Here is a 27,399-nt window from a genome sequence, read left to right on the forward strand (position 1 = left end):
CCCTAGAGCTTCCCCTGCTGCCCAACTGCTACTGTGTAACACACACACACACCACGAATCTGCAAATCACACATATACGCCCACGTACATAGACAAATTGTGAAGAGCGCATGTACATTATTAACTTGAAAAAAGCACATGATACACACACACACAAACACATACAGCACGATTCATCTATTTACATAGCATATGCATTCTTTACTTGGCCGGGTAAAATGTTTTAAAGAAGACAGTTAGAGCCAAAGGTTAAAAATGTTCCAGCACAAAAAAAAAGTAACACAGAACGAATAAAGAAAAAAAAATTTTTGTTTAACAATAAAAATGAATAAATAAATGTATCAGTAAAAAACACAGTCAGTGAGACAAAGTAAAAAACTCTTGAATTTGTTCAATAAATGCTCAAATTAAAAGCTTAAACAACATCATAAACACATACGAATATCTAATGACACATTTTGTTATGGTGAAAGGCATGTCAAAAGATCAAAGATGAAAAATGAATTATGCTGATCTCTCAATAAAAGTTGTCCTCTTAGACCTTTGAGATATTCACAGACTAATTCCACTGGCCCATCCATGTGGTAATAAAGAAAGTTGAACTTTAACTACAACAACATTAGCTGTAAGAAAGAAAAAAACAATTCCACACAGGGACTTGTAAAAGAAAAACAAGTTGTTTTCCTGTTTCCCTGGGAGGGCGGTTGTAAGGGGAGCTTTTGTTTTCCTCTGGTGTGCAACCCTTCCAGACGGTCTGACTCCTTTGCAAAGCCGGCAGCTGTTCTCAGTGAAAAAGTTCTAAAAACCGTTCTGTACACGACCTGCTCAGCACCAAGCAGCAGACAGACAGTCAGTGACTAGCTGGTAAACATTAGTGGAGTATATCGCTGCTACAGAGACAACAACTCTCCCTCAGGATTTGGTGGAAAGTAAGACGGGAATACAGAGTTCAAGAGACTGAATAGTGGACTTTTACTCGTCAGGTGGATAGAAACATGACTCCAAATGAATGATAATGTTCTGTAACTACTCAAAGTGCAACCTCTCCTTATCAACTAGAAGATGAACTCTTGTTACCACCCGCTAAGGCAGTTGGACCGATGTCATGAATGACTACAACAACCAGGAACATTGTTGACAACAAGGACGGGGGGGGGGGGGGGGGAACCAGGAAACCTATGGGGAGCTGACAGGCTGTTAAATACAATTTGCATGATTGACAGAGAGATAGACAGACAGATCACTGAAGCTGAGCTGACATGTTGGCTAAGTAGACGATTCAGTGCGGAGATTTTGCAGGCATGTGCAAGAAACACATCTTTAGAGCAGCACGCTTCATCTTATCTCTGAGCTCAATCAGATCTGGCATCCATGACAACCAAAGTACCAAGAAGCTGTCATATCACACCATACTGAAAACACATCCAAACTTCACTTCACTTTGTTTTCGCTCGCCTTGGTTTATTCAACCCGGCCATGATCCACTCAGGAAGGAAGCACAGGGTTATAAAAGCATTTAGTATATTTGAGATGTATTAAAAAATAAAGAGCACAGCATCAAAAAATTACAAATAAAACCAAATTCAATTCTATCGCATCGAGCAAGAAGGTCTCTGGGGGATGATATCGGATAACCCAGTAATGTAAAATGAGTTTCTTTTAAATTTGTTCGGCGCTGAGCTTGCAGAACTCAGAGTTAACTTGTCTGCTAAACAGAGTTCGGGCTAAAAGCAACTATGATGATTCAGGTGTTTTGTGGGAGTCTGGCCCTCATATCAATAAGAGATTTTCCTGCTGGGAATTACATTTTTGTAATTCGCTCCCAGTGGGCTCATTTTCTATGTAAGCGTGTTGAGGTTGCATGTGCAGTCTGCCGGCGAGTGTGCAAGCAAGCCAAAACGTAGACAATTATAGTAAAAGCAGTAACACGCTGTCTAGGTCAGGATTCAGAAGAGTCCAATAAATCACTTTGTGTGTTTGTTTGGTTTTTTTCGTGACAATTGGATTCCACCATTTAATCCCTGTTAGTTCAGGACCAAAACAAATGAAATGCACTTTTAGTTTGACTGCATTATTCTGACAAGATTCAATAGTGCGAGTTTGTCAGCTTATTATCTCGCTCTGCATATAGCCAATAATGGCAAGTTGCTTACCTAATGTATACCATCGCATAAGCAATGTCTGTACTAGCAATTCATAACACAAGTTCAGCATGAAGTTGACAACCGCTCAAAACGTCTCTATGGGAAGCTGTGTGTGTGTGTGTGTGTGTGTGTGTGTGTGTGTGTCTTTCCTCTGCCAGCCTGTTGACTGATCCCTCTTATCTGTGAAGCTCTGTTGGTGATTAAGGTTTTTGTCTGTTGGCTTTTTGTGCTAATGATGTGAGAACAAACAGTGAGACGCATCACAGAATCGACAGTGCATAGCTTTTCATTTCCCCCTCTTGTTTTACTGTCTGTGCTTTCTACCTCCAACCATCTGACTAGGATCTGCGTTCAACTTATTTCTCCAAACAATCTGTGCGCTCCAACATGTTTGCCCTTAAGACTCTTGACAGGTAGACCTGCAGGGCTCTCTTTTTTTCCACTGAATCAGTGGAACCCAATTCAAGGTGAACAGCAGGAGCACGCAGGCGGAAGCGACTGCGTTTTGGTAATTTCGTCATTAGCGCCGTGTGGTGCGACTGTGTCAGTTGGAAACATTGTGGGAGGAATACATGTAAGTGGTTGTGGTAGGTAAAGGCCCCTACTGTGACGAATAAATGACACATTTACAATTATTTTTTGCTTCAAAACTATTTATACTGACAGCAATGCATAACAGTTGCTGCACTTTTTCAGCAAAAGGCTCAAATAGATTTGTGCAGGCAGAGGACCGACTGTTGGGATCCTCTTGACCCAGAGCAGCATCTGGCAATCTGTCTGAGGTTAACTGTTGTATAGCATACGCAGTGTAATGTATATGTCTAGGCTTTTATTGTGAAAGGTAAGAACGAAGGGATCTGGTCTGCACCGCATTTATCAAGGTTAAAAGGATTAATGAAGTTTGCTATTTTGAATATATTCGTTTCGCACAACGTGATTTGTTTGATGCCTTTAAGCTCCAAAATGACCACGTAATATTTGTGCTCTGTGTAAAAGTACTCATGAATAAAACAACAGTTCGAAAAAACATATTGACGTGTTAATCATCTCTTTCTTTCTTCTAAAAGCAGTACAGTCCGTCTTAAATGTCCAGAGCAGGTCAAACTCATAGCATCACCAGTTAAGAACCCCAATTTGCAGAAATTTGTAGGTGCAGAAATGTAAATCCAGATCTATTGTCCAGTGGAGGAATGCATTCAGCAATAAGAGCCAAACTGAACCTGGCAGTGAAAACCTGGCAGTGAACAATGGATGTGACCGCCTCCACAATTTCCCCCCAGGCCTCATGTCATATATAACCATTGTATGGTGGATGACAGTCATTTACACCACAGCTACGTAGATAGAATAAAAAAAAATAATATTTTCAAATGAATTTACCCGGCTTTAATGACTGACTACGCAATGAGCTTGTATAAAGGTTTCAGTTGGTGAGCTCAACTTTCCTGAAATAGAAACGCTGTACAGTCAAGCAGCAACTATTTATATTTTAGGCCAGCGAGGGCACGACTGTCACCGTGATAGCAACAGCGATAGCAGTGACAACAGCTCAGAGAGCAAAGACAAGACGCTACTGTGACAAAGTGACAGAGGCATCTAAAAGAACATTGAAATTTACAGCAGAAGCCAGAGGTGAAGGGTCTTCTCGAATGCTCTGCCAGCTCTGCCTCAAAATGATTCATTCTCAAACACTTGACCATGAGATGGGGAGGAAAGGTAGTGCAGAGCCTCCAACTATAGTCCATAAAGGAGCAATCTGTCTCTACATATCGATCATTAGAACCAGATAACTGTCGCAAAACTCTCAATTGGTAATATAATCGCTATTTTGCCTTCCAATTCCTCCAAATGCCATAAAATCTGTAGTCGTTTGAGACACAGTGCAGGGAAGTAAAAGGAAGATAGTCGGCGTTACTTTAAATTGTGTCACAGACTGGAAGAATTTTAGAATAAAAGTTGTCTTGGCAAGTCATTAAAAAAAAAAAAAAAGCTTTTTAAAACCTCTTTTCATTCCTGCATAATTTGCCTAAAACGCCTATCAAGCGCGTACCCAAAGTAAACTGACAGCTGTTATTGAACCATTGGGAGTACATGTATGGTTTTAGTCTTTATTGAACAGCAACACTCTGAAGTTTCTTCACAAACAGTCAGAATCACCGTAAGTGCTACTAGCATTGAGCTAATGCGTTTTCAGCACAGTGAAAGACAAGCATTTTACTTCCGCCTAGATTTGTTTTGGCCAACAGATGGCAGCAGCTATCTATGGCTGGGACTTACAGGCTTGAAAAGACTCTCATTCCACAGCTAACAGTCATGACGCCTAGTATAAGTTAAAATTTGATAACAGTACGACAGAAAATTGATATTTTACACGTGGTTTACTAAGAGTGCAGCCGCATAAAAACGCATTTAGAGGCTCACGTCACCATGCATATACTACGAGTTCAAATTTCGAACTATAGTTTATTTATGCCGATGTATGGTTAACTAATCTGATAAATCTGCATATCCCTGGCTTCGTAATTTCATTGGCTATGTGGAGCCTGAGTTTGAACAGGATCTGTTGCGATTGGCTCGAGCCTTACCCAAAGAAGAGAGGCGGGCATTGTCTTTCAAAGCGGACTCTCTTTGGCTGTTCCAGACTGTGGCCGGGCTATAGAAGCTCCTATTGGGTCAAATGAGGTGTCAATCTAACCGGCGGAATGCAGGCTCCATTTTGCGATGAAAATCTCCGCTCTGTTGACACGGAACGTGAAGTTATGCCCGAAATATGATCGCGAGTTATCATATCTGCTGGCTAATTTGAAATGATGCAACAGCCCCCCCGTGGGTCTTTATGGACATACTAATGTGTTTTGGACTAAATCTTTTATTGGATTCGATCGAGTGGACCCTTAGCCACCTAGCAAGACCGTTTTTGCTGGACTAGCATGCACGAGGGGGACGTTATGGATCATAATCGGTGAGTCACAGCGATATTTTATCGGCTATTTTTGGAGTGCTTGTTTGACAGAGACGTTAACTGTACCTGCTGTTGTTATTGTCTCTTGAAATGGTTTGCATAAATCGAATTACAAGAACCGTAGCTTTCTAATGAGATATCACATTAATACTCATCGTTACAGGGCAGTTGTGTGCATAACACAAAGAGTGAAAGGAGGTTAATGCAGAGTTCTGGTTGTTTCCATCACTGTTTAGACCAATTGTATATCCAGCTCTGAAAATTGGTGACTAGCTTCCTGCTCCAGTGGGGCTCTTTAAGTTCTTCATAGGCATATCCATAATCTGTAGCCAAATCATTTTAGTAATTCAAATGAATCCTCCAGTAAAGCAACATTCGGTATTACAAAGCAGTAACAGTAGTGACATCACACACTTGCTGAGGGTGCCTTGTTGAAATGACAATTTGCAATCGCACCCGCCAATTGGCACTGTTAAACGGATAACTACTGGATTCAGATTCCAAGATCCTGTCTGCCTCATTAGAATATTGTCAGGTACACAACTTCATCTGAACACACACGGGGAGATATATATATGTCTGTAGATTACGCTTAAATGCAGCTTCACGAACGGTAAGCATTACAATGGTAATTCAAACCATCAAGTGTCAGCGCTACATCACTTCAAGGCGCTGGCGCAGCAGAGAGGGGAAAGGTAAAGAAGCGTGTGTAATAGGTGTGATATGAGGGTGTTTACAGCTACTGTGAGCATAGCATCTTCAATTTGTTCTGATGTTGTAAGACGTATGAAACGTCTCAGTACGAAAGAAAGAGAAACATGCTGTGTTGCTATCAGCCCCCTCACGGCAGCGCTCCTACAAAGGATGTATATTTATATAAAACAATAATTGTGAGCAAATGTTGAGGAGATTTTTTAAACTTCCAAACGGTATCAAATTTAGTCACATTTTCGGTTGACGTTTGTAAGCACAGCATTCAAAATGAGCCCTTCTTCTCCGACTCAACGAGCGAGCGAGAGAGGCGAGAGAGAGAGGGCAAGAGAGGCGAGCGAGAGAGAGAGAGGACAAGAGAGGGCGAGAGAGAGAGGGAGAGAGGGAGAGAGAGAGAGAGAGCAGCGGGGTCGAGCAAACTAGAGAGTTAATGAAGGTGGGAGACTGACCATCTGGTGACCTGGTGCGGTCTGAACAACTTAGAGCTCAACGCTCTAAAGACAGTGGAGATGGTTGTGGATTTCAGGAAGAACGTAGCCCCACCAGCCCCTGTCATTGTGTGTGACTCCCCCGTCAACGCGGTGGAGTTCTTCCGTTTCCTGGGCTCCACCATAACCCAGGATCTCAAGTGGGAGCTGAACATCAGCTCCATCACCAAGAAGGCTCAGCAGAGGATGTACTTCCTGAGGCAGCTGAAGAAATTCAACCTGCCAAAGACAATGATGGTGCACTTCTACACAGCCATCATTGAGTCCATCCTCTGCTCCTCCATCACGGTCTGGTACGCTGCAGCCACTGCCAAGGACAAGGGCAGACTGCAGCGCATCATTTGCTCTGCTGAGAGGGTGATTGGCTGCAATCTACCGTCCCTCCAGGACCTGTACGCTTCAAGGACCCTGAAGCGAGCAAGAAAGATTGTAGCCGACCCCTCTCACCCTGGAAATGATCTGTTCGTGCCCCTTCCATCTGGCAGGAGGCTGCGGTCCATCAGAACCAAGACCTCACGCTACACAAACAGTTTCTTCCCGTCCGCAGTCGGGCTCATTAACAAAGCCCGGGTCCCCCACTGACTCTGTCATCCCCAGGACATTTCCTTCTGGTCTCTCCCCTGCACATCCCTGTCTCTTTTATTTAAACACACTCGTCACTTTTAATATTTCACTTACACTTCACTTGTTTTACAGTCCTGTTATCTGTTTTGTTGTGCACTTTATTTTATATTTTATTGTAAATTTGAACATGTTTCTATTTCTTGCACTGTGTTTAATATTATTGTTTATTGTTAAATGTTACGCACCACCCGCCATGACAAATTCCTTGTAGGTGCAAACTTCCTTGGCAATAAACAGTTCTGATTCTGATTCTGAAGAGAGAGGGACCAGCTTTAGTGAGTACAAAGCTGTGAATCAGAACAATAAAAATGTATTTCCTGATAATTTCACGGCGATTACTTTCTAAAGCAGAAATAAACACATCCACACCTCCTTGCAAACTTGACACGGGAAATACACAATACACACACACACACACACACACAGAAGCACAGTGACAAAGCAGCGGTGGTCGACCTGGGAATGAGAAAGGGCTGCACACCCTGCTGATTGGCCCGGGGGGGTGGGGGGGGCGTGGTAATTGTTGCATTATAAGCCTTGAAGACAAAATGTTGTCACATAAAATAAAGTATTTCTTAACACGTGATATGTTTTTTTTGTCGTGAAATTATTTAATTTTCAAGGCGTGTGCATTTGACTCCCATCACCACAACAACGCACACACACAGATGGAGACATCGTCACAACAACCACATCCAACCGAAGATCAGAGACGTCTCCAGCGTCGCAGTCACGGTGTGTGTGATATTGCTCTCCAACTGAATCCAATAAAAGCCCAGCTCTCTCCAGAGTCCTTCAGTATAACAATGTCACCTACCCGGAGGGGATCCCTCGAGCACCTCTCCTGTGTGGCGCGTCTCTCTGAAGATGGGCCGGTTGTCATTCTGGTCGATGACAGTGATCACTAGCGTGGCCGGTCCCTCGACAAGGTTTCCAGCGAAGTCTGTGGTTGAAACTTCCAGCTGTGTGGATATAAAGATAAAGGAGTTCATTTTTCAGACATGAAGATGGTGTAACTGGGCGTAACTCTCATTTACATAAAACTGTAGGTGGGTGACGTTCACAATCTGTGCTGTTCTGCTTCTTGCTACAAAAGAAAACATCCTGTCGCTTTTCCTATGAAAAGACAGCCACAGTTAAAAACAGATGTAATAGTCTCTTCAAACATCACTGCATCTCCCCCTACAAAGGACAATGACGCTTAATAGCTGAATTTTCCACACGTCTTAAGACAGATTGTTGCAATTATTTCGTCTTTGCTGCTAGTGGCGGGCAATTTTCCTGGCTTACAATAATTATTTGTTCCTTTATGGGTATCAAGTGTCTGAGCATTGAGTATAAAGTACCTTAACCTTTGCTGTTAAATTCCAACAAGGGTAGTTCTAATCCTGGTCATCATTCAACCTCAAACATCCATGAAAAGTTTCTCTGCATTTGGTTTGTTTATTTTCTCTGACAATTTCTTACATTCAAACGTGATCTAATCGTGTAAGCATGTGTAAGACTCTCCAGATTCCTTTTCAGGTACTTAAAGACATACAGATAAAACCTTTCAGTCGAGCCGGTTAGGATTACTCATCCCCTCATCACCTCCTCTCTACCTCCATCGACCCACATCACATATTTATGTTTATGCATTCGGCTTCTCCCTACTCTGCACTTTTGCTAGCCGGTTCACCTAGGGGACCTTTGCCAGCTTAACAGTGTACAGTCGAAAATATGCACAATATGAATTCGGCGAGAAAGCAGCTTTCAATCCAGAGTGTAAGACCCTGTACTGTTTAGTCAGCCTACCTAAATACTAAATAGACACTACTAAAGCCTGGCCTACTAATAGACACTTAAGATCACTAAGTAGTTTAAGTATATAAAGATAAAAGATGCTCTCTGTATCAATTGACTCTCACCAGCTGTATTGTTGTTCACTTGTTATGTATAATAATAGTAACTCCGGTATTGTGCTGGCACAACCGTTTGCGGTTCAGCACAACTTCAACAGATACATCTCTTCTGCGCTCCCTCTTCCTGTTGGCAAGCTCCAGTCTCTTGTGGCTAGAAGCTGGTCAGATGTCAAACCCCAGCGTTCACAATGGATAGAATGAATACAACTCGGCTTCATGCCGATGTAAAGCTCTTTCCTGACTTATACTTTGAGTGTTCAGGACATAGTTGCTACATGTATTCATAAACACAAGTAGAAATTCCATATTGAGTTAACACATGTTTCAGCTTTCCCTTTAGCCCTCATCCAACATATTTTACACACAGGTAACACCTGACTCCAAGAATAAGCTACTGGAAGAAACAAACATCACTGCAAAATGTTCTTCTCAAAACAGTATTAGTTCTGTAATGAATGTCATCTGAACAGAAAGAAAACAGATTATTATTTTAGGAACGTTACAGCTAATTTGCACATTGTGTGTGTGCACAGGAGGAAATCTGTGTCTGCTGCGTCTGTCTCCTTCACAAAAAGTACGAGGATGAGGGTTAAGGTGCTACATGTAGCCGTATTAAAAGTAACAGCGTCAAATTAATTGGGATGGCTTAATGTGATTAGCATAACAAATGAAACCATAGTTGAGACGGCTGGGAGGCGTTATCTTGTTTATTAATAAGAGAGCAGTGGTGTCTTTCGTTAAATGCAATTATAGAAATGAATGTCTCAGTTAAAAATGTGGTATTGATTTTGAGGCGCCATATCTCGCACATTTGGGTTACAATGAATTAATGGAGGCCACAGACTGCAGAAAAAAAACAAAACCAAACCCATAGAATATACAGTGAAACTGCATCTCAACATGCTAATGACTGGACACATGACAGCCTGACTTGGATCCCTTTTGATATCATCTAAGCGTGTGTGCTACAAGAAATCCTACCAGCAGATGAGGCGGTACACCCTATGAAGTGAGTGATCTGTATCCTATAAAGACACCATATGTAAAGACATTACCTCAATTCCAATCTTAATCTGTGGCTAAAGAGACCACTTCACTTCCTTTATTAGCGCTGGAGAGATTCATCAGAGGACGAGAGAGGTTCCTCCTTTATCTGTGGCATCACATTACCGGCCTTTCCTCTTCCTATCAGCAATGCATGACATCACGCAACCTTTGTATCACACGGGTGGGTCATCCCGCTCCTCTCCCTTCATGTTGCTCCTCTGTCTTCCCTCCTTTCTTTTGTCCCCCTATCGGTCCGTTACCATGAAGCCCGGAGCATATAGCGTAATGGCAGTAACGGCACACATGCAGCTGAACTAAGTGTTTTAGGTGTTAGGAGCCTAATGGTTTCATATATCATCTCGTCCTCCTCTCTCTCTGCCTTGAGAATATACTGCGGGAGGTTATTCACGAGAGGGACCATTTCCCCCTCTGTCTCCATCCTGCAGAAGTGCTGACTCTCAACTAACGGTGTTCTCAACCCAACATGCATTTCTATCCGATCCACAGCTCAGACACACACACACACACACACACACGCACAATAAGAGGAATCGTATGAGGCTGAAACAAGCGTACAGGGATCTGCATCGCAAACGAACTACAGTCCTGTGCCAACAAGCGTCTGTACGCATGACTTCCCTCACTCAGACTGACGCAAACACATTAATACAGGCACACCGTGCGTGTATATTAGCGCGCATAGCTTTTCTTCTCAGCACGTCTGAGCTGTAATGAGAACATTAGTTGCGAGGTGCCTAGCATCACATCATTTGAATGGGGGATCACACCGGCAACACAGCAGTAACCTGTTTGGCAGACGGAGGGAATACATAATCAAACGCATGCAGACTCACAGCAAAGACAATGATGAGATGTTTCAAGCAACGCTAGCCATGAACAGCTTTGGATTTACATGATTTTCTTTAAGCTTTACGGTATATGAGATGCAAATATCTTAGCTGCGCCCCCCCACACAGCACATATTCTAACTGGGGTTTGAGTATGCAGTGCATTCACAATGAAGTTACACGGATGGAAGAACAATGTCTGCAGATGGCTTTCTGTCAAAAGTGAAGTATTTGGTCCGTCAAAGTCATTTTAATCTCTAAAGAACAAAGATTTTAAGGGTAATGCGGAAGCAAATTAGACGAGCGCAAGTTCGGCCCGGACGCTTTAGTAACAGTTGCTGAGGTTAGCACATTAAAGTGCAAGTCAGTCGCACCATGGCGAGTGCAACTATAACGGGGAAGCTGGACCCTGAACCCCTCTGTGGGATCCCGATCAGCTACAAGAGCAACGGAGAGAGAGTTGAGGGGTGGCATGTCGGCGTATGGGTATGTGAATGGAAACAGATCAAACATGCTTACGCACGTTCAAATCGACGGCATCAGCCAGATGTGTAGATTACAGGGAAAAAGGAATTAAAAAGCCCATCTCCTTGATTCCCGCTGCTTTCAAGCAGCCTTTAGAAGCAAATGCAGAATGGGATCAAACAACTACAGCAGTCATTTTGACACATGGGCAATTCTCTGTGCGTTACATGAATAAAATAAAAAGGAACATTTAAAAAAAACATGATCAAAATCAGATCAGATAAGAAAGTACAAAGTACTCCTCCGTATGCACACGTTTTATTTTCTATCATTCTATTTCTCTAGTATTTCCATTTTCATAGCACAAGAGATGCTTTTCAGTTGTAAGGACTTTTGTGACGCGTTCCCTTTTGGGAAAGTGTTTGTTCGCTGTTCCTATACAGTGAAATACACAAGTGTTTGGAAAGTTCCTTACTTTCATAATGAAACAAAAGTCGTTTGTGGGCAAGATGCTATCTCATCAACTAAATATTGTCAGTGTGCAATATAACTATAGCAGCCCTAAATATGGCAGCAGTTGTCCTGGTAGATACTTATCAAATATCATTTTGTAAAAGCAGTGTACCCTTTATCACGCTACACTCGTCTTTGAACGTCTACTACTTCAGGTGCCGGTTCTCCTCTAATAGCTCTTTTTGTACTTGTGCATAAAGAATTGTAAGTGGTCCTCGTTGGTTGGAAGCTTGTGCAAATCCTCACCTGTGTACCATTCTTCTCTTCTTGGAGATCTTTGCATAATGGAAGGCTGCACAGAATAGTTGCATATGAAGCTCTCTCGTAAGTTCACTCAGGAAGACTATACTCTTGCGTGCCGAAGCCAGTAGTTTATTTCTCATACATCTGCCAATCACTCCTCACGCATGCGCGCTCATTATTTCCTTGCTGTCGTTGTTCGGGGCTGTCAATCATGATATCAGCTGTTCTGATTAGCTGGTCTCGTCTATCCAACAGCATAACGAAACAATTACATCGTCAGCCTATCATCGTGCAGCTGGCTGATTTTAAATATGATTGTCTTTCTCTACCTTCAGTACGTTCATGCTGCTGTTACGCACCCTTCCACCTTCCCATCTCCACCCAATCTTCACAGATGCATCAGCTTCATCAACAGATTATTCTATCAGCCTCATCCACCACCACCACCACCACCACCAGTGTCTGGACTTCACGGGGGAGGGTGGGGTGGGGGGGGGAGGTTTATCTTGCTGCTGCTCAGGGCAGACGCCCCGCGATTACAAATCTCCCTGTAGAGCACCGAAGACTCTGTCAAGACTTTATCATCACACATATCATCTGTTAGTAATAAACAATTGTCTTTTCTTCATCTGACTTGTCTCTCCTGATTCAAATGATGTTGTCTGTGGATGGACATAAAAAGAGAATGCTTTTTTCAGCATATATGTGGACATGCGGGAATATATGGAATATGGTCTTTTGAGACTCAATTAGCTTCCAGAATATCAGTTATACTGCACATTTATACACCACCTTCAACTGGCAACTTTTAAGAATCTATAAAAGATCCATTTCTTATTTGTTTGGATGCTTGACATTGTATTAAATCTAACTTATTGACGCTTTCTGCATCAATGTGTAAAGACAATGACCCATTTCATTCCTAAAAGCACCCAATCATAATGACGCAGTGTGTGTGTGTAGATTAGTTTGGCAATTTGAAGTCAGAACTGAGGCATTGCATACCTCACACGGCTCATCACTTGCCTGTTAGCAAAATGAGGAGGCTATATTGTCTCTATCGCGGATCAGAGCAAGAAACATTTCTCTCAAGTTGAAAATTAGCATCTATGTGTGCGAGAGAACGCAGTGATTTCATGTGGAGGGTAAATGACTTATTAAAGGCAGGGAGAATTGGAGAAAACGGGCTCTGCTTGAGCCGCATCAGCAGCAGACACAGCAGAGATGATAAACTCTGTGACCTCTGACCTGCCCCCACCTTCAGAGTGCAGATCTGTGACTACAATCCATCTTGTCTGCTAGCATCACAGGTCTCAGTCAACGCTCTCCTCTCACTTTCCTTTTTGCCCTGAGACTGTCAGTGGAGCTCGAGCAGGGCTGTTTTGTTCTAAGGGCTGATATAATTACCACACATAGACATTGACGACTCTCATGGTGGAGAGCTCGCAGTTTCTTTCTAAATAAAAAAAGAGTTGCTCGGATATTTATTTGTCATAAATACACTTTGGTGTACTTTATCCAAATGGATGCTACCCTGTGAATGTCTTCCGTTACTACAAATGGATTTGCTCAACCATGTGAGGCTTCAAATTGACAGATGCCATTTACTTTTTTTTTTAACTGACACAACCTTGGTGTAAAAGGAGTGTGGCTCCATCCTTTTTCAGGCATGAAAAGGATTCAGAGCTCTTGTTATTCAACACATGGACAAGAGGAATCAGTGACACTTAAAAGCCCTCTCCTAAATGTGCCAGAGACACACATGCATGCTGACACAAGCAAACGTAGAGAAGGGTGTGCAATTGTAACTGTTCAAGGGGGGAATAACTGAAATCCTTTGGCTTGTTTCAATCTGAATTTATGATAGAGCCAAACATTACATTCCTCACTTTCCTTCTCCTCTCCTCTGTCTCCAGGGAGACCTCCGAGCTTTGAGTCCTGAAAGGCCTTTGTGCAGAGATGAGAAGCCAGGTTGATTACAGGGGAGGGATATGGGCAGAGGTGTGAGCTGAAGCCCAAGTCAATTGGGCGGTTGGCTTATTGTGGCAGAAGCAGAGGAAAAGGTAGATGAGCTGAGAAGCCTTTATCACTGCCTTAAACGCCCGACGAGAAAGTAAAAAGGGAAGTGGTGAAAAGGGGCCTAGTCATGCATATGGAAGCGTCTCCGTTGCCTTCCCACTGCCATCGCCTCATTTCACATTCACCCAGCATTCAGCTCCTCTTGAGCCATTCAAGTAGCCCTCCCTGTGCTGGGGCGGCGCATTCAAAGGGGCTCTGCCTGCCTGTCCTTTTCTTAAGATCCCAGTGAAACGGCTCTGCAGCAGCTCCGAGGTGAATAATTCCCAGAACCTTCCAAACACTCCTGTGGCTCAGCTTTTATCAGCAGGCTGCGCTCCACCCCCGCAGAACCCCGGCCCTGCCCTAATACTCATCAGACAGTCTCCCCCAGATAGGGGGAGGGGGGGGTTCTCTTCCTCAAGCTCTCCTCATTGCTCTCCCATGGACAAGAGCAAGGGAGGCATGATCTGATCACTGTGAAACTTCCTGAACTGATGCAATGTGCAGTGTTTTAGCAGCTCAGTTTGGAATACCTACAAGAACTCAAAGTGTCAGTAAATATTATCAGCTTAATGATGGTGGGAAGAACAGGAAGCTCGTTGTGCCAGCGACCACTAGATCTCAAACAATCCCTATGGAATACAGTATATGCTTTAGGAAACAGCATATTGCATAATATAATAGCATTGTGTTTCTTATATTTTAATTGTGTTAAAGCCACAAAGACAAACATCACAGAGAGACAGCTTAATTGTATTATGTAGCACCCACAGCCTGTATAAGAAAAGCCCTTCTTTTCAATTTTCATACAGCTTCTTCTATAGTAAAGCGAGATGAGATAACAACAAAGGAATGTTGTTTTTTTTCATCTCAGCCTCCCAAAAGAATTTCCCCTTTTCCTCTACTCCTCTCAAAGCGTTAGACCTCAAGACATCAGCCTCCCTTAGAAACATCCGCCGGGATATGAGGTTGTTAATTCACCGGTCCTGTACACATCTGCTGCATCAACCTTCAGAAGCTTGAATCATTCTAGACAAATGAAATGAAGCTGTGGAAGCAGGCTGTCAAGAAGGAAGCGCAGCTGCCAAGTGTTTGGTGCTCTCACCATGGCTCACTGGGAAAACACTTGAAGACCCACTGGGACTGGGTGAGAGTTTTTCTGCTGAAAGAGCACATTTTCTACCTTCGAAGTGAAACCACAACTTTGTGGAATCAAAGCTTAAAGCAGATAAACCGAAAAGTCCCCATCCTCCTCAACTATAGGATTAGGGCTTTGCCGACATATTGTTAGCCATTTAGTTGTTCTGTGGGTTAGTTGGTCCACCACATAAGTCCAGACTGAAATATCAGAACAACTCTAAGATGGATTGCGATGAAATGTAGGACAGTCATTTGTAGTCCCCAGGGGATGAAGCCTACATGATCCTCTAACTCTTCTGCAGAACCACCATGCGGTTGACATTTGGGGTTTTTAGTGAAACATCTCAACAACTATTGGATGGATTACCATGGAATTTGAAACAGATATCCAAGATGCACACAAGGATGAAACTACTTCTTAGAGTATCCCCTGACTTCTTCTCTAGCGCCAACAGTAGGTCAACGTTTCCTCTTATTGAGATCAACTGTACCAGAGACATTCATGTTCCTAGACAATGTATCCTGATGACTTTTGATCCACTGACCTCTCTCGCACCACCAGCTGGTTGACATTTGTGGTTTTGAGTGAAATTTGTAATATTAGATGGATTGCCATTGAATTTGTCACAGACTGAATTGTGATAACTTTTGGTAATACCTTAACTTTTCATCAAGCCCCATCATCGAGGCAACTTTTGAATTTGCCCGACATTTTGGTTTTTGACCAAAACGCCAATGATGTTTCCATATTCATATATCCATTCAATAAAAACATGATAGGATGTATTGCAGGGCTGTTGTATTAGACTGCATTGGTTTCAGGTGGATATCATACGTGTATAATCATCATGGCCCAGGAAAAGAGAAGGTATGCACATTACAATGCTAAAACATGGCTAATGTCTAACATATATGATACGCTGATCCAAATGTGGACAACCACCAAAAAACATATGACTTGACGGTGCTATCGCTCCCAAATTGTCTGACATGTCTTGTAATAGGTATGGTAGGGATGTAATGGTGCATTGTTTGGTACAGGATGTGCAGCTCAGTAAGTAATTTGTTTCAGGTTTGATACCTCCCCATCCCACAAATAAGTATCATAGTAGTCTAGTATGATTGAATATCATCTGAAGTACTCTGGCTGGTTGCTAAGACATGAAAAAGGCACATCCTACACTCAAAATTTTGCATTAATGGAGATTTTTATTGAAAATGAAGCCTCAGCAAGGCTCTTTGTGTAATCCATGTGTGAGCAACGTGCCCTAAGTCTTAGTTCTAAAGTGTCAGTGTTATGTGATTTTTAAACCTTTATTACTAGTCATTATTAGCGTGAACATTTCAGAAGCCATACATTTTCTTTAAAAAAAATGTTAAAGTGCACTTCAGCAAACAGAACTGTTCTTTGAATACTGGATTGTGTTGCATGCGGATTTCTTTGTCTGTCTCGTATCCCAGAGCCACTGATCTGAAATGTTCCTCATTACATCAAAAGAACAGAAGCCCTTGGAATGTCAAAGAAGATATAAATAGATCGTCTTTGGAGGGCGAGAGATTGAACAAAAGATGGAAGGTGAGAAAGAGTGGGGGTGTTAAAAGTATAGAGCAGATAGAAAATGATAGAAGAGATCTTTCATTCAGCTGGCCGTCTCGCAAGATAAAAAATAATCCTGCTTCAGAAAGGCGTTGAAAGAGTCACAAAGGCTCTCCCTGGAGTATCATGGTACAAAATAGACCCCCCCCCCCCCCCCTCTCCTAAGGTATAATTCAATCTCCTTTTGTCTGGCACTGAAGGTACTTTTTGGAGGGCCAGTGGAAAACTAGGCTTACCTGTCTGCTACTGTCTTGGCTGCTTCTTTTGTAAGGTTTTATATTTGTCCTTAGAGGAGGCCTATATGCGGTGCACTCAGGGACCGTGCTATGCCATCAACAAGACAGCTGTGTGCAATTACTGCACAGCCATTTCATTTCTCTCTTTAGATAAAAAAAGACTGTCATATCCTTTTGAAAAAAACAAGTTGGGAAATATAACATGAACAGTGGCGAAGGTGGGTCCGACATCAGATGAAGAAAAACATGGGTGGTGTGCACATATTTTACAACACTTTATTAGACCGCAATATGAAATGATTGTCAAGATTTATTATGTGTGCACCTTCAGATCCTTTGAAAATTAAAGGACTAGTTTCAGTAAATATATGAATGACTTTATAATCAGTAAAGTTTAAAAATGTTTTTATTTATACTACTGTGTAGACGTCCAGCTGAGCCTCGATCAGGACATATTTTGGACTAAATCCTCTGAGAGAAACCTGATCCTTTTTATTTACTGTACCTGTTAGTGTCTCGGCCTGCTCGTGTTACACAGCTACTGACCTTTATGACAGCATTTTGCGGTGTAAAAATGTAAAAATAACAAGGTTGGGCAAAATACACAGATTCACTAAGCTCTATGATTGAATCACGTCTGACGGGTCTGTTCTTGAATCTCATATCTCACAGAGCAGCATACAAAATATGTAGGTAGCAGCTTCTTATTTTTAACTGACCATTGCTTTTGCTGGTTAAAATTACATATTAATACAATTCATAACACTTGAAGTTTTCCAATGTTGGGTTTGTGTGCTCGTTCCAACCCTGCGTCTGTACTCAGCCAAAGATCATCTGTGGGGGAAGATGCTCCACGCGGCTGTGTAAACCTGTTTCTGTAGTTCCAACGACTCTACAGAGAGATAAGTCTGTCCTAGTGAAATGATCTAGCTGATCATTTCAAATTTAATTTCAGGAGGTAAATTTCATTCGTATCATATCAGTAATTTAGGTTTTTTACTTCATTGATTTGAATCATGGAATTAACTTATATGTCTATGACAGGTTGTGGGTTCAGTGTGCACCGGGCAGCTGTGTCAATAAGGTAAATATATGTATTGGATTAAATTCTGTATCTTCATATCCTGAATATTTATAACTTTTATAAGCCTATATTTTCCTCAGCGAAAAGGGCTTTGCTTCACTATGTGTCAAAGGTTACAGCATATCAATACATGTCTATCTGCAGAATATGAAAGGTTGTTGAATTTGACAGTTGGAAATGAAACTTTGGATGCAACTTCCTGCCTGTTTAGTGATCCTACACACTTGACCAAATGACTTTCAGCAGACACAGGAGTGAGTGAATAATTCATGTGTTTTCATTTTTAGATGGTCAATCATTCTCAGCAATGACTTGGTCTCTCCTTACTGTATTTACTGTTGCATTTCCCTCAAGAGACATTCTTATAATCTACTGACCCATTGCAGTCCATTTCCCGTCTTTTGTGGTCAATGTCAGCCATTTCAGTGGAGAGTGTTTCTGTCTCCAGTCTCCACAGCTGAAAGTGGAGCTGCCCCTGGAACTAAAGTGGAGTGCATTAGGGGTTGTGCCATGTGGCTCAGCAGGCGACGGACAGGCTGAATTAGCAGCGGTACTGCCTGAGGCGGAGCAACAGGGCGCTCGCTGTTTAATCAGGTTATCTGGGAGCAGGGGCGTAGCAGTTTGTCTGCAGGGGTTTCAGGGGGTTTCTGGAAGGACAGCAGGAGGGTGACACAGCTCTCGGAGTTGAATGATCATGACCTGAAGGAAGGCTTATAAACAAGAAACCAATCTGAAGGAAACTTGAGAAAAATCTCTCTGAGCTGCCACTGCAAAAATGGTTTCAAAGAAAGTTATTTGCTGTCATTCGATCTAATTGAACGTTACTTATTTCCGTGTCATCATTTTCTATCATTTGTCTCTCATTAACAACAGGGTTGTTTGAAAAACCAAACTTTAGATGCAAAGAATTGTTTTTGTTGTAGAGAGTGTTGCAAACACAGTTAACTAGACAATTACGCAATAAATTATAGACCAGCGGTATAATCATCGGAGCGCAACGGATTGTGACCCTGTGGCATGAAAGTATTGTGGTCGTATTTCTTAAAGGTAAGAGCTATTATGGGGGCTGGAGGTTTGCTTGGTCGGGGAGTAGCTGCTGGTGGTGTTGATAGTGTGCGTGTGTGTGTGTGGGTCCTTTATCTCTTGCCCACATACAGGGACTAAGTGCACATCAGGCCTGTTTTCCAGTGTGCAGGGCAGCATATCCTGCTCTCTAAAGCTCGGGAAATTACAGTCCAGCCAAGCAGAAAACAGGAGCGGGATTTGGACAACAGGCTTCACCTGTCTCAGGCCTCAGGCTCATGAAGTTACACCTACTGTAAATGAGGAAGGCATTGGATCGCGGAATGAAACAGTGGTGTTTGTCTGTTGAAGGGTGTAGGCGTGCATATGTGCAAGCTGTGGTACAGAACATGCAATATGTATTGTTTGTTTTCATTAAATTCAAAAAAAATTCTTTGTACTATTCCCCAATCTTCTCCTATTTCATCGGCCTTATTCTCACTTCCCTGTGGTCCATTGTTCTTTCCTCTCTGCTCCTCGCAATGCAGCCCGTTCTCTTTCTGTCTGGAGGCACACCGCCCCCAAATTATTCATTACATGTGGCTGTTTTGCTAGCAAATAGAAGAACTGCGGTCATTTAGTTAATAACAGTGTGGACCACACTCCGAGCAGTACGCCCTTCAGTGACACAGTACTGTCAGTTGAAAAGTAGCGGTGCAACGGATCATAAAACTCGGATCGGATCAGCACAAAAGAAAAAAAAAAAAAAGGGAGAAAATGTAACTTTTAGAGATCCCTGATCATGTTTTTTTTTACTACCGATACTAATTGCATATCATTGATGATCCATATTGTTGTTTGATTACAGCAGCTGGTCCACAAGGCTCCAGACTAAATGTTTTTGTCACCGTCCAAAAATCATTTCAACCATTCTGAAGTCTTAAATTTGTTTTTTTCCTCATAAAAACACACTATTCAAATGATAAGGAAATACATGTTTTTATCGATTAAAACAAATCTTGTCATTAGTAGTTTGAATGATACAATTTGCTCAGAGTTTAATGTAAACAGGTTATAGTTCCCTCTCTAACATCTATTTTATATTGCTGTGAAAACTTCTCCTTCATACAACTGGATTTATTCCAGTTTCTCACCAAAACTACATTTTACAAGATCACATGTGAACACATTGTGAAAACGTTATAATTTACCTTTCGCTTAATAATATTTTTTCATTGAACAGAGTCTGAACGCATCGTAATGTAACTGAACAGAACCTTCGTTCTCCTCGTGTCAATTTCAACACGGGTTGGTTGCTTAAAATGAAACATTATCAGAGATCGGCGACTAGAAAAGCATAAACGATGTCCTGATCGCATATTTTACTGAACATTGACTTAACGATCGTCAGTAGAACTTTATTTCACACTGCGGTGGTTAACGTTCAACTGTGTAATTAATCCGCGGTTCACGTGCGTGCCGAACCGCGAGGGAGGATCCGTACCGATCACAGATCATCCGTGGTCCGTTACACCACTAGTGAGGAGTGATGTGAACGGTGCACTCAGTTAAATATGTCCTACAGAAACATATTGTTTCTGGTTGGTTATCAACTGAAATCACACGAAAAAACACATAAAACCCCAAACATGCATCACCTAAACATGAGTCATTTGTTTTTCTCTCCATCCACTCACAAGCTGCCTTCAGTCTGGTAGTTTATAACATGTGGTTAAAGAGGTAATGCTTCCATTTGTGTGATTAAGGGTGATGTTTTATAAGAAATAGGCAAACTGATAAAGCTATTACACTGACATGTTTAATGTGTGGAATATCTTGTTTGTATGCATTTAAATCAGATTAAATCCATTAAATTAGATAGAGCTTGTATTTAATATTGTGATGCGGTTCCTGCTGCTTTCCATTAAATGTTGATACATTGCTGATTTTTCCTTTTAAACACATTTCAACGTATCTTTTCAAAGGTTTTAGATCAGAACATTTCACTTGCCAATTGGCTTCATTATCATTTTATTCACTAGATTTCACAGCTCCTTAAATGTTCGCCTCGTTTGATTTTACATTTAGGCCCGGGGGCTGTACAAAAAGATATTAGTATTAATAAATAAAGATGAACAAAAATATCCAAAGACATATACAGTACACAGAGATACGCACAGAGATATACATTCACACCCAGCTATGCACACAGACACACATACCCAAACAAACACAAACAGTAGATACCCGAAGGGTCAAATGTTTGGTTTCACCTACATGCCCTTTTCCTCCACCTCAGCAACATGACGGATTAATCAACAATACTCTCTCTCTGACACATAAGCCATAAGCAGGAGAGAAAAGCCACAGGGGAGCAGGTATAAGCCAAAAGCACAGATAGAAAGCAAAGCTGTAAAATATGATTAAACAACAAATCCGTGAGATCTGTGCCTTGTGCAGCAAGGTATACGGATGAAATCCTGCAAGGTCGCCAAATTAGCAAATTGTGTGAATTATTTGTTCTGCATGTCTGCAAAAATGAAAAGCCTGAAGCACTTTAATGCTTACACTGTTAGGAATTTAATACATTTCTGCGAGGTCCTGGCCCGGAATGCTTAGCATCTTTGCACTGTATGTGTGCTGTGTTTAAAGAGAGGATTGGTTTGTATTATCTGTTATTTTTAGACAAAAGGGGGCAACAGTTGGGCATACTTGTAAGGGGAAGGAACATTTCTGGAGTTTTAGGGACTGAGGAGATAACCAGCATGCTGTCAACAGATCCCTTATTCCCCAACCGCACTATTAATTCATGTACTTCACTCTACTGTGCAGCATAGGATATACAGCAGTGAGCAGCTTAACGGTCAGCTTTTCAATGCACATAAATGACACGTTTTCTTGGTGTGCACCATGATGTGCACGGGTCAAGGTCTGTTGGAGATGCGGTCAAGCTTTCTTGTTTGAATAGATTGTCGTATGCATGTGCAAAGAGTGAATGGAACGGATTGTTTTTGGATGTCACAGCTGTTAGCAGCTGTCTGTCTTTACTTGCTCCGATCGTTTGTTGTTCTTACCGCGTGTCAACCCTTTTTAAAATTCCATACATTTTAAATGTCACATGAATGATTAAAAAAATAAATATTAGAATCATTACAAAATAGCCATGAGTTTCTTTCTGCAAAATAAAAAAACCCAAAATGTTTTCACTATAAAGACAGTCAGAGATCACAGCCAGAGTCATTTGCACTGGGAGTGATCTCTTTGAAGATGCGTCTACGCTGTCAAAAATAAGAAAATATAGCTAAAAATGTATCAATAGAGTTTGACAACCTGACAAAAAGCTGTTGTGAGGGGACAGCTTTGCAGACTTTTTAAAAACTGAAATATTTAAAAATCTAAAATTCAAAACAGCCGTCAATTCGCAGCTTGGACTTTGCAGAGTTGCGATAGGTCCGTATGCTTTTTTTTTTTTCCGTGAGCCCTTCCTTTGTCACTGTGTACTGTGGCTTGACAGACAGAATATAGTGAGCAGAGTATGGTGCCTTTTAGATCTGCTGTCAAAGGACATCACAAGGGCGGATGCTGCTTTCTACTGCCAGGCGCAGGCTGCAAACACCGGGCTGTGAGGCACACAGCCTAAAGAAGGCAAACCAAACACCTGACCAAGAACAAACGCTGGGATTGAGATGACGTTTGAAGACATCTGTAAGTTTGATTAGAATCAAATTCTATTATTTCAAATAATGAACACACGGTATGAAAATAATCACGCTGCAACCAGAGACTCTCTGGTCTTTGTTAGTGTAACTGACTATTCTTCAGCTCGGAGCTTACAGTGTGAATCACAAATAAAACAGACTTTTTAACCTGCCAATAATGTCCACAGCAAATTTCAGCACTTTCAAGGTAAGCACGTACAAAGGACTCACCACACTTATTGTTGCGATGACCTGCATTACTGAGGGTCGTCCTTCTACCTGTGTAAACAAGACTGTTATTTATCACTTCACGTTCTATCCTTCCTCTGTTCTAAAGCCAATTAGGGCTCTTCCCTGCCACTCTCGACCCGACCCAAGCTTGTCATAACCTCAGTGATGAGCCCCGTACGCCTCCCGCTCCCTTCCTCCCCATTTTCCATCTCATTAGCATTCATTTTCACCCTAATTGAGCTTAATAAGAAAATAATGTCTGACATTAAATCCTTGTGAACATGTGGCCAAGCTGATCGGCTGTGTCTGCTTGTTCTTCCACAGCAACTGTTTACTTTGTCGGGGGTTTGTTTGCTTGTTTTGCCTTGCTTGTCGTTCCCGTAATAGCCTATTTAGAATTCTCAGCTCCGGTCCGTCTGGAGCTGACCCCTCGCCGTTGCTACGCTGAAGTAAGACTGTGATTTTCTGAAAGGTGCAAGATCCGAGATTGGGAGCATTGCGTTTGCCTCTCAGCGGCTTTCAGCATGGCGACGGCAAACAGTGCAAACCGCGGGGAAAGTGCTGACAGAGCTAACGGTGTTTAGCTGAGGGGGGGGAAACGGAGGGTGGGTTCTACGTTTGCGCGACAAAGCTAGCGATCGGGACGACGTTATCAGCTGGTACCGCTGTATGACAGTCCAGAATATCGATCAATCATCACCAACATAACGTAAATTCGGACGGAGATGGAAATAAGGGAAAAGGAAGGAAGCGCAGTGTCCGTTCAATACAACCTTGGATGACTGTACAGCAGAATATGGACACATTGTCGTGCATTGAAAAAGACACTAAAAGAAGAGTCTGCACCTTAAACATATAGGCAAGGCACGGAGTCTTAAGGATCTGTGTTGACGTGCAGCCGGCTGCACAGGCACGAGGTTGACATATAACCCTGAACACATGGAGCCACTCTCTGAGAAGAGAAAGATGTTATCTATATCCAAAACAACACCTTCTGTTATACCTTAAAGCACTGCCTCGAGCATAAACATGATGGTATTCCATCATCTCTCTTGATGGATAATAGACTTGACATTTACTGACATTTCCTTCCAAATGTAACTTCAAAAACATCCTGGATTGGAGAATTATATCATGAACATCTTACATGTTTGTGTCTTGGTGGGACCAATTTTGAAACATGTCAACATCTCAGACTTAAATGCAAGGTTACCTTTGAAGCACTGATGTGTGATTGAGGAAAGCACTGCTGTATATCTAGACCTGCCAACTCTGACCTGCCAATCTTTTTTACCATTTTGGTGAACTTAACGCCTCAGATGGAAATCACGTCTGTCGGCACAATGATTGACTGTACATCATTAATGTACATGCAGCAGTCCATCGGAAGAAATAAATAAGGGATGAACTGAAGTGAGATTGATACCAAAAACAGATTGTTTGCAAAAATATTTGCAGATACTGTTAGTTTGTCTTTGTGCCTGTATTCGTCCATTTGTCTTTCTCCTGCATAAACCATCTGAGGAACACTTAGGCGGAAGGTGGAAAGGTAGAAAAGAAATACACAGGCTTTACTGATTTGGGAGCCTTCCTGCAGCAACTCCTAGGTCCACACAATTTGTATTGGTCGGCTATAGAGAGTTTATTGGTAGAAGAACAAACAATGACTCCAGTCTAGTGTCTCAATTGGCTCAGCTATATTTTTTATCCATTACATTGGTGAAAAACAAAACAAAAAAAAGACAACTGTCCTCTTCTTTGTGTAAAGTAACAATTGATACTGGTGTACTCTGATGTCAAAAGGCATGCCTGCTATGCAAAATGTGTACAGGTTGGCAGGTGTGTATATCTAAACTTGCAATAACACATTGTTGGTCTCTTGGGGGCAGCAGAAAAAAAAAACTACAAACACAACATTGACATGCTATTGTACGTATCACCCCAGAGACTGAACACACCATTAAAGTTGTGGCCAGAAAACTCAAAACAATTATTTTGTAGACACAAAAAAAAAAAAGAGAAGTGTGAGGAACGACAGAGTCAGACGATGAATGTCTGTTTGTTTTCACATGACAAGTAGTCATGTGATCCAATGTTAATCTGAAATTATGGAGTATAGCAGCTTTAACAGATACATCCAACATTAAGTCTATGGCATGGTCATATGAAAGACCCTAGGCATTTTCACTTTGTCTATAAAATGCCTTTGGAGTAATGGTGATTTTAATCAGAATATTTCATGTTTCATTCCTTTACAAGCCATTAGCTACAGTAGGAAAGGAGACACCCTTAACGAGTGTGACTAGGACAGCCTGCGAGGACCACTGGGCACTATAAAAGTGATGCAGTCTCCATTGTGCACACGCCGTTAGACTATTGATACAAAGGAAAGGCATTTGATAGGAGACCCTTGTTCTGAGTTATGACGGGGGGCACAGACTTTTTTTTAAATCTGTTTATGATAAGAGGACAGAGAGCAGGATATCGAGCAGGACTGGTTGGGGAAAGGACAAAGAAGGGAGGAAGCAAAGCAGCACTTGTGTGGAAGTGCAAATGTACAGTATGTGGGAAGAGCTTGCCTTCAGGGATTAAAACTATCAGGTTTGGAAATAAGGATCATTAGTGATTGCATTCATGAAGCAAATTCACTCCAGGCCTTTCAAATAGCGGCAAATTAGAGTGGTATCATTTTTTTCTCACAATAATGGAATTATTTAGCCACTTACTGAAGCCTTCAATTACATCTCTAAAATTTTATGGTTAGACTATGGAGGCAAAATCACTCTGAGGTTTTTTTTGGAAAGCAGACTCATTTCAGTCTAGGGTCAGCAGGCAGAAACATAATCAAATCCATGACTTATTCTTATGAGCTATTTTAAGTTATGTGCATAGTGCAGTGTTGTTAGATGTTAATGTCTTTGCTCGTAGATGGCCACCTTTTCTAACTGACAGTTTCAATAAAGTCTCTGTCTGTCGCATGAGACGTCTTTTCCATCATTTTTGTGTCGCACAATGAAATCAACAGCGAAACGCTGGTACTGGATAGCCATGATTCCAATAAATAGCAGGCTCTAACACATTCTTCTATGTGAAACAGCAGCATCTGAGGCCAAGTGGGAGAGAGACAAATCACTGGAAGAAGAGGGTTATTATTGGCTCAGAGGCCTTCACACTGGATACAACTAAGTAAAGGTTGAATCAGCTGCTTGTGGAGAGTTAATGTACTTGGTAATAATAAAATCTGCAGCTAGCTGCTCGAATAAAGCCCCTTTATCTTGCAATAAACTTGCTATGTGTGTAAATATACAGCATATTGTGTTTGGATAACATTGTCCTTCACGTCATGTGTCAGAAACAATCCACCCAGCATCTTGAAATTGTCAAATCAATCCAATAATATTCTGTTTTTCTACAATTCTGTTGTATCTGTGCATGATTTTGTTTCAAGTTCTCCCGGTGTCTGTTTTTCTGCCACCATTCTTCCTCGTTTATTCTCAGTCACTCCTCGCTTTTGATTGAGCTCAGTCATTGTGCCATTAAATATCCCGGTGCTGAGCTAAATTTTTTCCATACTGAATACAGTAAAATCTTTATGTGGAAGGTCCCCAGACCCCCATTTTCTGCTCTTCTTCACTGTCCTCTTTCCCAATTCTCTTTGTCTTCGTCCCCAGAGTTTCATGTACCAACTTTTGTTATAGCCAACAAAGACCCCAAAACTATATTTCAATGAGCTTCTCGCTACACTTTGAGGGTATGAGAACAGATAAGTGTGGTTAATTTGAAGGTCTGTGCTTGTGTTTCTGTCTATATGCGTCTCTATAGTATTTGTTTTGTAAATTATAGTAGAAATGCTGACAGTGAAAAAAGCATCTGCATGAAGTCTAAAATGAATATACTGCAAGTGCTTGAAAGAGGTACAATATGTACAGCTTATGAAATAACTGAATTCAGAAAGATCTGTCTGTCGATTATAAACAAGGTTATTTCCTTCTAAACGTTCTTGAATGAACCAACAAAGAACCACGTTATTCGTAACTATCTTAGCATTCAGAGCGTTTCGATTGTATCCACACTGGGCTGAGCCTGCTGCTCACGGATAATGGTGCTAACAGAGCTAACGGAGCTAACGGAGCTAACAGTGCAGACAAAGCAAGGAGAAGCTCAGATAGCAACTTCATTCTCTGCTCAGGTGGACATTACTGCACTTTATTGTTATTTATTAGTTATTTGCCACTATATTAATGCTCTGAATGTCATACAGAGAACCTGCTGTTGTTTTTGGAACAACACACTAATTCAATCACTTCATTTTGATAAAGGAACGTAAATGTCGAGACTTAGAATTACCAAGTTCAGCTCGTACTTGTGGCTCAAACCTGGCTCTTTGCAGTACTGCAAGGGTTAATG

At 41.7% G+C, this 27,399-nt stretch overlaps 1 protein-coding gene across 1 annotated transcript in view; it reads right to left on the reverse strand.

Annotated features, from left to right (window-relative positions):
- cdh13 (cadherin 13, H-cadherin (heart)) overlaps positions 1-27,399 on the reverse strand; it is a 290,291-nt gene that overhangs the window by 131,931 nt on the left and 130,961 nt on the right. Inside the window, exon 7 of the mRNA XM_031857204.1 lies at positions 7,747-7,891. Within this exon, the coding sequence (XP_031713064.1) occupies positions 7,747-7,891 (145 nt within the window). The remainder of the gene's footprint in view (positions 1-7,746; positions 7,892-27,399) is intronic.

The sequence above is a fragment of the Anarrhichthys ocellatus genome, unplaced genomic scaffold (assembly GCF_004355925.1).
Source record: "Anarrhichthys ocellatus isolate YVR2014 unplaced genomic scaffold, GSC_Weel_1.0 scaffold2, whole genome shotgun sequence".
Taxonomy (NCBI): Eukaryota; Metazoa; Chordata; class Actinopteri; order Perciformes; family Anarhichadidae; genus Anarrhichthys; species Anarrhichthys ocellatus.